General features: G+C 39.1%; 1 protein-coding gene across 2 annotated transcripts in view; it reads right to left on the bottom strand.

Moving 5' to 3' along the window:
* LOC126404152 (phospholipid-transporting ATPase ABCA1-like) overlaps positions 1–13,677 on the bottom strand; it is a 209,821-nt gene that overhangs the window by 147,572 nt on the left and 48,572 nt on the right. Inside the window, exons 14-15 of one of the 2 annotated variants that reach the window (XM_050067166.1) lie at positions 13,179–13,355; positions 2,993–3,215 (exon numbers count right to left, since the gene is read on the bottom strand). In XM_050067166.1, the coding sequence (XP_049923123.1) occupies positions 2,993–3,215; positions 13,179–13,355 (400 nt within the window). The remainder of the gene's footprint in view (positions 1–2,992; positions 3,216–13,178; positions 13,356–13,677) is intronic. The other variant, XM_050067165.1, reaches the window with a different exon arrangement.

Below are 13,677 nucleotides of genomic sequence, written 5' to 3'. Positions count from 1 at the left end.
CATTTACACCTGGCTGAGATCCTATCACGCTGCAATCAATAAGCATTCTGATTGCAATGCACTCTGCATGCATTTACACCTTCATTATCACGCTTTTTTTTCCTTCTTTCTTTTCCAGAGGAGATATTCAGATAGAGATTTCTAGTACAGGGAAGTGTATCAGCAATACAGACTTCTCATTGCAGTGGTGATAAAACAGGCACTTGTACGTGCCAGATTGTCAAACGTTCTCAAAATGCAAGTTTAATACACGCACGACCGATTGTCAGTGGTGGAAGAAACACTCAACGCAACACAATAACAGTAAATGTGGTAATTTCACAATATAAATTTACAAGTACAAGTCCTGCTTTTAAAACTTCACTTCAATGCAAGTATGGAAGCACAATCAGCAAATGTCCCCAAGTTATCAGGAGTAATAATAAGGAATGCTGCTTACATGCTTAATATACTTATAATATAACATATATATATATAACATTTTATCGTATACTATAACTAACTATTGCTGTCAAATGAAAGTTGAACTCTAAAATGTTTTACAGTGGAAATAACAAGTAGCATGGTATCAAAGTTTTTGAGTAAAGTACAAGCATTTTAAAGTAGACTTTAGCACCAAGGTAAATGCAATCTTCCTGTATTTCACATCTCTGGATCAATAATTTCTAATTTTATGAATTTATTTTCATCCTGTGTGCATGAGTGATTGATGAGATGTCAATAGCCGTCTACCAACTGTGACGGTGGTCTCTGACGCTCTCATTTGCATTCCTTTCTCAGTGCTCAGGGTTGTCGTGCACAACAAATTAATCAAATTTTAATGACCGAGTGCAAACATGACAAAGCATTTGGAAGGTGGTCTCATGGCGTCAAAACAAGGACATACTGTTTGGGAGAGGAAACGTGTATTGATCATCATTGATCGGTGTTAGTTTTCATAGAAAGGAAAAAAACCCCACCTTGATTCAGCTGGTCGGACACTGGAGCCAAGTGAGGGGAGCAGTGCAAATATATCAGTCCGGATGCCAAATAATAAATGCATTAGCTCCTCCATAATGGAAGAGAAAACAAGTGTAAAATGACAGAGGACTCAGGTGCAGATGACAAAACTGGTTGTTGTCACACCTAATCCAGATACAGCCTTATGATAATTACCATTTGATTTGCTATTATTATTAATGCGCTGAAAATGGCTGTGAAATTATCATTTAGAATGGGCCTGTGATCTGAATACACATCGTGTTTGCGGCTGCTCCTCCAAGGCACTCAACTAACTCAATTTATTGTTATTAATGTTTACAAATTGTTGATAGCTTGCAAACACATTAGGCTGATGGGAAATTACATTTCACCCAGCTGTTCAAATATCAGTTTTTATTTACCAGCCGCATTTCCCCAATTAAACTGCAAAAATTGATTAGGCTGATCTAAAATAACCATCCTTTCTTTTATTTCATTACCGACGCCTACAAAACAAGGAGTCGTTGAAGGATGTGCTCGATCTAAAGGAGAGCAGTAATAATGCTGCTACATCATATGTCACCTACGGCACAAAGGGTCTCCATTTTGTGATAACTGCGCTCTGTGCATCTTTCCCAATCGATCCTTAAGCAGGATCGTTCCGACAGATAAGCAAGTCCATTACATCCCCCCAAATCATTGACTCAACAGAGGGATCTGTCTATTAACAACTAAAAAACACATTCACAACCCTTTAAGATATTTCCTGTATGCAGACATTTTCTCAATAAGAAAAACACACACACACACGCACCTCTTTTCTGGGAGTAACACCAACTCCGTTCTGCATTTTGTTCCAAAGTTTTTCCCCGTGATTGATGATGTTAGACCCATTAGATGATTGTACTTGCAGTGCATTATACATCATGAGCGTGATGATGCTGAGATAAGCTTTGGTTGTCTTTAGTATTGTTCTTTCATGCTGTTCCAACCTCTCCTATGTACATTATGCATGAGCTCAAAGGCCGGGGAAAATTCCGAGATAATAAATCTAAACACGGTGCTTTGACGAGTCGTCTCAATTTACTTCTCAGGGGTTAACTTTTGTGTTAGTCAGCACAGGGAAAAAAACAAGCCTTATATTAATCATGTTTGGCTGAATTTTGTCTCACATAACCCAATTTATCTTACTATTTCATTCAAATCAGAGCTGTGTATATTAAAAAATATGAACTCCAGGGCTGCAAAAGGTAGTTTAGTCCGCACACCAGAGCTCCTCTCTGAACTCGAGGTCTTTGGTTAAACCACTATTCCTCCCACTTACGGTTATTACCCTGCAAATTCCATTTGACATAATGTAACATAGTGCACAATGTCCCAGTAGCCAAATACAATAAATTTTCATTGCAATCATGGAAATATACAGTACCAATCATTCATCTCTCAAATTACATAACAGAGGCATTCCTTACATATGAGGCACAGAAGCAGAGGTGATGCAATTACAGGAAATATAGGACCAATGCTGCTGCCGTGATTTTAATTTGACTAAATTGCAGTTTTGGTTGCATGCTCAATTACTAAGACCGAGGAGGAATCATTTGGATTTGGAGAATCACTGATAATGATTTGATTCTGAGATCATTAATATGTAATGATTGAGAACAACAGAAATACCAAAACACAAAGCACAAAACAATTCTCTGAAGTGTACGACTTGTGAGAGCAGCAGATTATTTGGTTGACTGCTTTTGGTAAGATGCTTGTTTTCTTGGTTCTGTTGCATTTGATGAGCTGTACTGTAATCTCTATCATGTTTATTAATTTGGTTTTGGCTGAAATTAAAGGTAGAGCTATCTCTTAAATGAAGATGCAGCCACACTGATGACACTAAACAACTTTAATGCAATACAAGTAGCTGCAATTTTTCATGGATGTTCAAGATGTCACTGAAAAGTAGTTACATGTATCATATTCATACTGTGTGCTTTGTGTTTTGATACTTTCCACTGAGCGACTCTTTTCTACTGACCTTAACCATGATACTTATGAGCGCACAGGGAACTGCGAGCAGGACAATGTTCTCTGTGAACCTTGCGCCCCAAAGAGCGCCGTTTTGAATGCCAACAGCACGCAGCACTTCCTTGAGCCGGAGTTCCTTCTCCAGCACAAGGCCTTTGATGGTCATGCACACGGTGTACATGAAGGCCAATACCAGGAACATGGGGAGGATGCCTCCGATACTCTGGATGAAGCTGGTTATGAAAGAAAGCAGTCAAAAAGGTCAGAAGTGTTCACTGATAAAGGGAGCGAGTGTATATAGACGAGGGCGAGGCTGTCTTTGATATGCAGTACATATTGCCAGATGAGCGCTAGTGTGCTTTCAGCCAGCTGCACATCCCATGAGTACATATTGTATGTACACACTCTATATAGATGCTAGGTACTCAGCGAACAAGTGCCTTGTAACTTATTGTACAATGAAAAGGGATGCGCATCATGAAGACCTAATCAAAACGTGGCACACTGAATAAGACATTGTGGTAGCAAAAGAACTCTGTGTGGATTGCCTGGATTTTCACTGTTCAATCCGACACCTGTTGGGAGAGTTTGCTAAATGAGCGCACCTCTCTTCGTCTTATGATTGTACAAAAACACAGGAATAACTACACTGATAGTTGGTGACATCTGGAGCTGAAAAGATGCATCAGTTAGTCCATCAACAGAAAACTGAACTGCAACTATTTCGGTAACTTTTAATTAAATTCAAGTTATTCTTCAAGCCTCATTCAAAGCTTTGATTTTCTTTGTCTTATGCTGGCCTTCGACTTAACTTTTCAAGAGATGGCACAAATTTCAAATGTCGGAATAACGTTTGGTGTAAGGTGGTCAAAACTCCCACTGTCTCCTAAAAAAAGCGCAGGTAACAAATGGGGGCAGGTAGAAAGATAAGGTAACAAAATCTTAAGTGTAAAGTTTGTACGCAAATGCAGTTTCTCTCTCTATATAGGACACCTTTTATCTTGTGTTTCTAGAGTTATAGGTTTTTGCGGACACGTAAGGCATTGTTAATATATCACGTTTCTAAAAGAGAGTTTGGTGTAATATTTTCCACAAGGAGCAGGATGGGAAAGAACCTCAAAAGGAATCTAGTTTAAGTCTCAATTGTGATCCTGAAAGAAGCCCAGTCTTTGCAAAATCTTGGAGTGTGTGACTAAAAACTCAAACTGTCTTTAGATGTGAGCTGGTGTCAGACATAAGTCTTTTCAAAGTCTTCTAATGTATGGTAGGCATTATGTGATAATAAAATGAAGATCTTTGGCTTTTGGACAGTGGGTCAAACAAAACTGGCAATGTGCCGACATCACCTCGAGCTTTGGGAGAGCGTTAAGAGCATTGTTCAAATTTTTACGACATTTGAAAGACACAAGAATAACTGATAACAAAGATATTGTCCTCAATGATACCTAACAAAAGCAGAATCAGCTTTTTACATACATGCTTAATTTTAAAGGTTGCCTTTTTGCAATCTCAATTTGTACTTGTTCTGGTTGAGTAAAAGGAAATGGAAACTATTTTGCAGATACTGAAAGTGTCATCAGCATGAGGGACAATCAGGACGATCTGTTGTATTCATGGACTCAATGCCACTGAGGCGTTTTTATTTTCACACTGAGCTAACCTTCATAAACCCGGTGCATCAGCTCAATCAAACCATTTAGTGCTGCACTTCATGCCAGAGATGATGTATGATTTGATGCCGTTACAACACAATAAGGCGATATTAAACTGGCTTCATAATGCCACCAAAATGCCATGTCAATATCTTCTCCTCTGCCAATATAACAAAGTGCTTCCTTTGCTTTATTAGACAGCAAAGGAGAGATATCAAATAGATTTTGACAAAGTAAAGATTTCAAATATCACTTATGCTTGCACTCTATAAATACTAGTGATATAATGCAAGCAAAGCACTGCTCAGCATCGAAGTACAGACGAAGTGGATATGCACTTATTGGCAGAATGACCCTCTTTGACGCTAGTTAACAAAACAATTGATCAAAGCGCACTTCCAGCACGTTTTCATAAAATTAATTTCTACTTTAAATCTGTGCAAGTTATTTTTAAAAGTCTTTTTGAATCCCTGCCAAGTGAGAACAGTTCACTCACACATCTATTTTCTGCAATTGCTAGTTAGTCCCGTGCTTTTTATCAGGAGGTGATCTTAAATCTTTCCAATTCTTTCCAAAAAGTTTCTTCCAAACAAGTTTTTTAATTACTTCATTGCAACAGATTTCATTGAAGTGAAGAACTTAAATTTGCACCAAGTTAACAGGAAGCACACACAGCATTTTAACAAGGACATTTATTTTTAAGTTTCAGTCCGTGCAAAATAATGTTTAGAATGAAGTTTGTCACTAAATCAACTGATGATGAAAGTATTGGACAGTCTTGCAAACACATCAAAGAGATTAAGTTAGTTCCACTGAGACCTGAGAGGAAGTTCAGTTATATGAGAACTTGAATGAGAGAGAGATGGGCTTGTTTTTCGAGGACACTTCCCCTGCCCTCGTGGGGTGGATCACTTTCAAACGAGGCCTTGATAAGCAGCAACAAAGGATCGGTTGACACAGAGTTTCTAAAAGTTCAGACCCAGAGTGACTACATACCAATATCTGTTACAAGATTACATAAATAAAACTGCCTCTTTGAGCCTGGAAATTCAAACCTGAGGAGCTTGAAATCAATACACGTCGACAAATAAAGCTAACTCACACATTAGCACCTTTTCTGGGGAGGTAAGCAGCCGCAAGTAGCAAAGGCATCAGGTTGAATACTAATTCTGGTATTATCTGCTCCTGATTCCACCCTAACGTCTCTGTAACAGCTGACAGCCTGCGTGAGTTAACTCCTTCTGTGACTTCTAGCACTGGAGGGGGAGAGATCAGTCATGCACACCGTGTCTGACACTGACAACCTTGCCACCAGATGCTCTTGAATTATACATTTGCTGATCGATCAAGGGTGCTTAAGTAATAGAACTCCCGGCAGGTCTGTGTTATGGGGCTCCAGTTACATTGGCAGCCTGACCTAAATTTAGGGAAGCTAGAAGACTGATTTCTCAGTAAATCGAGAGATAGTAGAGCACAGCCTCCCCAGAGGTTGGCATAAAAAAGCTTCCCATCTCATTTTGAGCAAATATACCGTTGAGTTCCTTGGCTGGAGATGAGCGATTCATTGAAGGGAACAGACTTTATTATTCAATGCGGATTATCTCATTGCTGGTACAAATTATTGCTTAAGGGAAAAATGTGCATGCGGTTATAGCATAAAGGGTACTTAGAAACTCATATGTTATGTTTTGTCTTTTTTTTTCTCCGTAGCAGCAAGATCACATCAATAAAACAAGGTATAATTCCATGAACCAACTGTGGAGGAAAGTTTTGAGGAACAGTAAGAGTTTAAAGATTATTATACGATTTTAAAATTCATATCTCAGCCTTACATTTAGGGGGGAAATGATAAAAGAAATGAACCACTGATAGTGATGCACTGCTTTCATTAGTCTTCGCTGAATACTTTGTGAAAAATTCTATAAATATTAATATCCGGATATTAAGAAATTGAAAGCATTATTTGTTCAGAGTTACATCAAATTGGGGTTAAGTTTGAGATTAAAGCACACAAAAAAGTTTTGTCTTATGCCTGGTTCACACTTGATGCAGAGGTGCCCCGATTTGTTAATTGTCGTTCAGCTGCCCGTCAGCAGTCGCCTGGCCATTCACACCAGAAGCACATTTCTCTGTGCTGGTCAGCAAGAGATTCAGCTCTCTGCTATGTTTAAATCACATGTGGAGCTCTGTTTCTGTATGCTGTGTGTGTGTTTGTCATGTTTGTCAATTATCATGTTTTAAACATAGCCCTATGGTTTCTAAAGTTCGTGATGACTTTTTCGGCAACTGCAATATACTAAGCTCAAGTTTAAGAATATGAATCCAGCAGTTAGAATAATGAGAATGTCTTTGAATAGCTTCATCCAAACAATTTGAAATACCACTCTGCTTGGAAAAAAATATAAGTAATACAAAAACATATTTTTACATTAAACACAAATGCACCAGAAGTGTAAGTGCTTGGATGGCAAGAATACGGCAGCATTAGACCTCAAGCTGATGCTACACAGTGGTGCAAGTATCCCAAGAGTCCTAAAACCCAGAAATAAGTTAGCATTTTAGCACTTCCGGTCCCTTTGTCTCAAAGTCAATGGTTTTTTTGAATCAGCTTTTGGTTAGATGCTTGAAATAAAGTATAAGAGGCTTTCACCTTTTGTTCTACGACAAAGTACGTTAGTAAATACCCTTGTCATAAGTTTTGAAGCTGTTACATTTTTTACAATTTTTTTTTTTTTTTTAAACTAGATATCAAACAAAAGCCAGAGACTGTGTTGTATTAAGTAATTGCGAGCTGTAAATTCACCACTTGAAGCAGAGGAGAGGAAATGATGATCAGGTCACAAAGGATCAAATGAATGAATAAACAAACTCATTAATGCACAGCTCTTTTTGCGCACTCATCAACATGTTGATTGGTTCCACACATTCAGGCTTTGCATTGTGACCATTTAGCATCCGTTTAGCATCTGTTAAATGCAGTATCGGGGCATCCTGGTATTAATATTGGTCTCCTATGTAAGCATGGATAAAAAAAAAAAAATATTCTGAGAGCTACATGTACAGTGTGAGGCCTTTTCAGCCATGGCTACAAAGAGGTCTTTCAACCTGTGAAGAGTCATGCAGGGAATGGTTTCTGATGTTATTACTACAGCATGTCACTTTTACACACTGAGCAGAAGCACTATGAACATTAAAAGGGAACATCAACAGCTGATTTAGCTTGTTATGAGCCTCAGATGTCCCAAATATGCTCAACTATTTCACCCACTCTATGAACTAACAGCGCACACATTAAATAATTAGCCACTGTAGATGGACAAAAGCACATTTCCTCTCACATCCTTGAGCTGAATAGTCCTCATGTCCACTGCGGCTCTATCTTATGTATTGCTGAAAGCAGCCTTAGATCTCACATCAAGCCCATGTGAATGTGAAAGACCTATTGATGGGGAGCACAGCCTCGGTGTCCAAACAAGAGATGCCTCTGATTCAGCGGCGTGCGATGGCGCAGAGGCCGCTGATAAAGAAACAGTTTATGTGCTATCGGGCCCTGCAAGGGTCAAGCTTTATCCTTCACCATCATCTCAGGCCTGCGCATACTGTGAATATGAAGACAGCGGGAGCTAATATAGTCTGGTTATCTAAAGGTCTGAAATGCCAACAGGGTCAGCTGTGGCCCAGATTGCTGGTCGTACATCGGGGGCATTACAGTGGAAAACAGTGAGGAGGAAATGAGGAACAAATATTATTTCAAAGGCAGGTCTGATGTTAGGAGTGTTGATGAGTGCTGAGATCAGTGCAGATAATGCTGCCTTGCTGGTTGAAGTTTATCAGTGAAGTAGAAAAACTGTTTTCGTGAGATTGAAAGAAACGGAAAAAAGATAAAAATAAAGTGATGATACGGCCTTCACACAGAAACTAATTGTGTAGTTGGCAACAGTTTCCTGAGCGCCGGTCAAAATATTTTCTGTTGTGTTAATTGTACATGACGTGCTCAAACTATCAATTAAATTACTGCCATTTCCCTCCAATTTAAAAAAAATGAATCAACTTCAGCTGCATTTAGCTAAAAATCATATTTGTAAGCAATACAGACAATGCACGAGCAAGAGAAAAAGCAGTCTGTTATTGGTTATTGCTCATATATAAGCAGCGCTGGCTGTGGCGACGGCTTTGCTGCCTGTGTCGTACTAGTAGCCCTCTGATATTTGATAGTAGTGCAGATGCTGTGCATTACAGAGATGGCATTATACATTTTTTGGCGGGCTGAAAATGCAGTCTGGAAGAATGTGTATCTCACTATAACTTTTGCTGGGAAAATAAAAACTTCTCTTTATTCACCAAAGTTATTAGGCATGATCTGGAGTTTAGACAAAATAAAAAATATTTGTGGATTATAGAGAGGTAGGCTTGTCCCGATAACAGAATTTCAGTAGTTGATACCAATACCTGTGAATTTCCACGATTCTCAATACTCATTCGATACCACGGGCTGGATTTTTTTGGGCCCAATAAAAGCTCTAGCACTTGTAGAAGCCATTGTTTCTAGCAAAAACGATGGGGAACAGGCGTTCTTCTTCGGTGATCGTCCTTGGCACAGACTGACGCGTGTATACTGCTTCTGTCAGTTCCGACAGGAATCGACACGGCCCACTGAGGGCAAAGTTGTATCCGGTACTTATGGTACCGAAAAAACAAAAAAAGATACCGACGTATTTTTTGCGTGTTGGCATCAAATTGGTACTGAAGTATTGGTTCTCATGACAAGCCTATAGAGGGGGTTAGAATCTGCAGGTCAGCCTGGTAGTACAAGTACCTTAATTGCTTTGTGTTGTGCCATGTAATTGCAATGCATTATTATCATGATGATTATTATCATTTACCCTTTACGGAAGGGAAATTCCAAATCATTTACACAATATCTAAAGGTCTGCCACACATCAAATTGGCAGTTTATTAGTTAAGGTAATGTTAAGCCTATGACAAGACAGTGTGGGTTTTCAATAGGCTGTGTTCTCTGTTATAATTCAATGAGCTGAACTCAACATGTTAATAACATGCCAACAGCTAATAGTGTTTGCCACTTGAGCAATTAAAGGAGTAGTGTGTAGGATTTAGCGGCTTCTAGCCATGAGGATTGCAGATTGCAACCAGCTGAAACGTCTACCATGTGCCAAGCATCAATTCCCAGTTTGGATTCCTTTAGTGTTCATTGTTTGGTAGGTTTTCTTCGGGAGCCAGACTATCCACAGAGGTCTCTTTCTCTCCAAAACAAATAGACCTGGTTATTAAAATCACTAAAAAAAATTGCTGTTTTTCAGATGCTGTTTGGCATGATGCAGAAATGCTGCCAACTATGGTGGCTGACAGAAAAATTAAAAACACAAACGGCCCCATCTAGAGCCAGTATTTGGTTGCAGTGGACGAGGACCCACTCCCTGTGCAGATATAAATGGCTTGTTGTAAGGTAATGAAAAGAAGATTCTTGTTTTCAGGTGATTATACACTAACAACCACTAACCATTTCTGCCAACGCACCCCCCTAAATCCTACACACTGGACCTTTACTAACATTATGGAGGAACATTCTCCACCATTTTTTTTTTCCAAGCATGTCTTTCCAGTCAGCTATTTGTTAAGGAACCTAGCAGGATTTGACTTACACCACTACGGCTTCTTGTTATTTGACACTGACCTCTTTTTCATATAATTTAGCTTTGACATAACTTAATTCTTTGCTATTTACAGGGTTCCTACACATTTGGAATTTCAAAATTCCATACTTTTCCATACCCTAATTTCCAGACTTCTCATCGTTTTTTCCTTTCATGTGGCTCAGAATCGCCTTCTCCCCCATGTTGGCGATGTCAAACGATTTCACACAAAGCTTGCATCTAGCTCTGTGTGAATTGGGAATCCTTGGCCAACCAGTATTTATATATGGTATTGTCAAGCCATCCATCNGTAATAGTCTGGAAATAATAAATATTTTTCCATACTTTATTTTTCATTTTCCATACTTTTTAATACCTGGTAATTGATCAAATTTATTTCCATACTTTCCATACTTACGTAGGAACCCTGTATTTATATATATATACTAAAAGTGCATATTTTTGATAAATCTTGAAGCATTTTATTAAATGCAATTCAACATCTACAACTGTGTGCAAGAATGTGTTAGCAGACATGCTAAATATCTTCCGGCGGCAGAAAATAAAACTCGTACACTTCAGAACTGCTGCTAGAACAAATCTTAGGAAAAACACTGAACCCCTTCTAACTTTTATGTGGCCAACAGGGTATTGTCTTTCCATTGATCTTATATACATCTGTTATATTCATCTCGAAGTTCCCAGCTGGAGATTTTTCAGTATAGCATCTTTTAAAGTAACAAAATATTCTTTTCTAAACTGAGACACAGTTCCAGCAGACTGCAAACATGTTCATCTGAATGCACAATGTTCTTTCCTTCCTTTAGGCTGGCGACAGTACACAAATTGAGATGAAAATAATTACCGCCAAGGTTCTTCCCCATCATGCCCCTCTCTGTGTTGTAGCGCATCTTCCCTTTGTGTGATTTCACTCTCAATTATTTATGAATGAAATAGCAGTTTTCAAGTGTTAATAATTTATAGAAATGCCCAAATGGCTAGGCAGGCGAAAGAGTAAATGGTGGAGGGACCCAGGGTATTGCAGTGCTTTATGGCTCCAATTTATCTTCTGTAATTATTAATCCTTTGTGTTAGGAAGATGAAACAGAGGCAATGGGACCGGCATTAGCAAATAAGCTGTACCATGACTGTCTAATTTCAGATCATTATCACAACAATAAGCTGCAAATGACGACGCAAAGAAATCGGTGCTTTTTATTTGAAAACGTATCAGTGATGCTCCATATTCAGCACGCCTCTGAAGGTGCCGTGCATTACTGGGAAGTGGAGAAATCTGGTGCTAGGTTGGTTGTTATACTGGAATGATTGGGTACAGAAAGAAACTGGACAAAAATGCAGCAGCTGGCATGTCAGTCTTCTTCCTAATGCAGTGTGTCTTCTTGCTAATATATAGAGGAGATGATTTTATGCTTCAGTTAATTCAAACTGCCATAATTCTTCTCAGATGAACTTCTCCACTGGGCACAATATTTAGTTCAACATCCCTCCAATTAGTACTTCTAAAACTATCCAATTGCCTGACATGCCAAACCAAGTGCACCCACTTAGGCTGTTAAAACAAATATGAAATATGTGTCTTAGTCCAGGTTTACTAAAGCAGCTACGAAATAAAGTGCAAAGCAGTGAAGCTGCATTTAATCTTAAAGCCACAATGTGAATATAAATCAGAGGGAAATCACTTTATAAAGCACCAATACAAACACCGGATGATGAAAGCCACATCAATAAAGCCATTACTTTGAATATGGCTTTCATAAACTGATGTATCCTGTGTTTCCAAGACAAACATGTGGTACAGAATAGGGCATCATTACTCAAAACATATAGACATTAACAGCCCAAATACATCTTAAATGTGAAGTCATAAATTCCATGCTTTGGCTTCTTTAAATATGATAATCCAAACACCCTCTGACAGTTGCTTTACAGTAAATTCTGTGCTATCCAAAGCACGTAATATTTTAAAATTAGATCCCTAATCTCTGGCACTGCATCTTCCCACAAGAGGGTGAATATTTTTTGTCTACTGAAAGGGGTGTATTGTGTAGTTGGACTTAAATCTCCTTGGTAATTATCTCTTCTCTTGATGGCATCACTGGGCTTTTCCTTTATTAATGGAGATCATAATGCTGTTTGGATGGGAGTAATTTCCCAGACTCTGAGGAAATCTTGGCTGTGGAAGATTAAGAGTGATACCGCATCATTGCTGTCCCTAGGTGACTGATCTAACATGATAGAAGCCTGTGCTATCAATGCATACATACAGAACACAGATGGGGTCCTGTTATCAATCTCTGCACATGATGGAGCTGTGTGAGACGTGGGGTACGGTACACTCGCTTTGCTGACAGTGAAATGCCTCAGAAATACAAGGAAGGAAGGGACCCATGGTGGCTGCTTAAATAATTCAGCATCCATCAACTATTTAGGAATTTCCTGTGGTTTGACTAAAATCAATAGCTTTGGCCTGCTCCTTCCCTCCTGCTGCCTTCATTCATTTCTTTTCCCTAGCTGACCCTCAATTCGTGATTAAATGTATCCTCAAGGATGTTACATCTTTATTACTGACTTTTAACACTGATATTAACAGAGGAGTACCTACCTTTGCCCTCTTATCTCAGAGATAGCATAAAATACTAGCAGAAGAGCAACAGATATTAAAGAAAGGGTAGGTTAGACAAATACAAGGGAGCATCTTGAAGTTTCCACAGCCACAATCCTTAGGGCCTAAGTGACTGATAAGACCATAACTCAACTTCACGGTGGCAGTGAGTGGCAACTCCCTAGAGTGAGCAGAATTTTATTGCTGTAATACCTCCTTCCTCTTCCTCTAATCACAAGGCTGACAGATAAAAGCTTTTGTACTCACACGTCATCCACGTAGCAAGGGTATGGCATTTGCTGGGCAAAAACACCGAGGGGTTGGGTCTTTGACGTCTGCACTCGTATAATGCCATGGTCCATCATATCCTGCAGGTAGGCGAAGCCTCCCCAGATATAGCGCAGGTCGTTAAAGGAGTTGTCTCGGGCCCCGGGAGACCACGACCTTATTAAAAGCAGACACACCGTGATCTGTCTTAGCAAAGGGCAGGTAAACTACAGCCGGGATGGTCAGAAACACTGTCGAAGTATCATGACTGTTTATAGAGGTAATATTTTTAGACAGTAAACTCTGGAAGCCATAAAAAGATCATATCTTTCAGTAAGCAGAAAGTACAATAAAATCATGATCTTCATCTAAAGGTTTAAAGGAATACTGTGACATTTTGGGAAATATACTCAGCTCTCTTGCAGAGAGGTAGAAGAGAAGACTGATACTACTCACGTCAGTACAAAAAATATAAATCTAAAGCCAGCAGGTGATTAGC

Source organism: Epinephelus moara, chromosome 17 (genome assembly GCF_006386435.1).
Source record: "Epinephelus moara isolate mb chromosome 17, YSFRI_EMoa_1.0, whole genome shotgun sequence".
Classification (NCBI taxonomy): domain Eukaryota; kingdom Metazoa; phylum Chordata; class Actinopteri; order Perciformes; family Serranidae; genus Epinephelus; species Epinephelus moara.
Note: the sequence above shows the minus strand (reverse complement) of the source record. Positions and strands in the feature narration are given on the sequence as shown.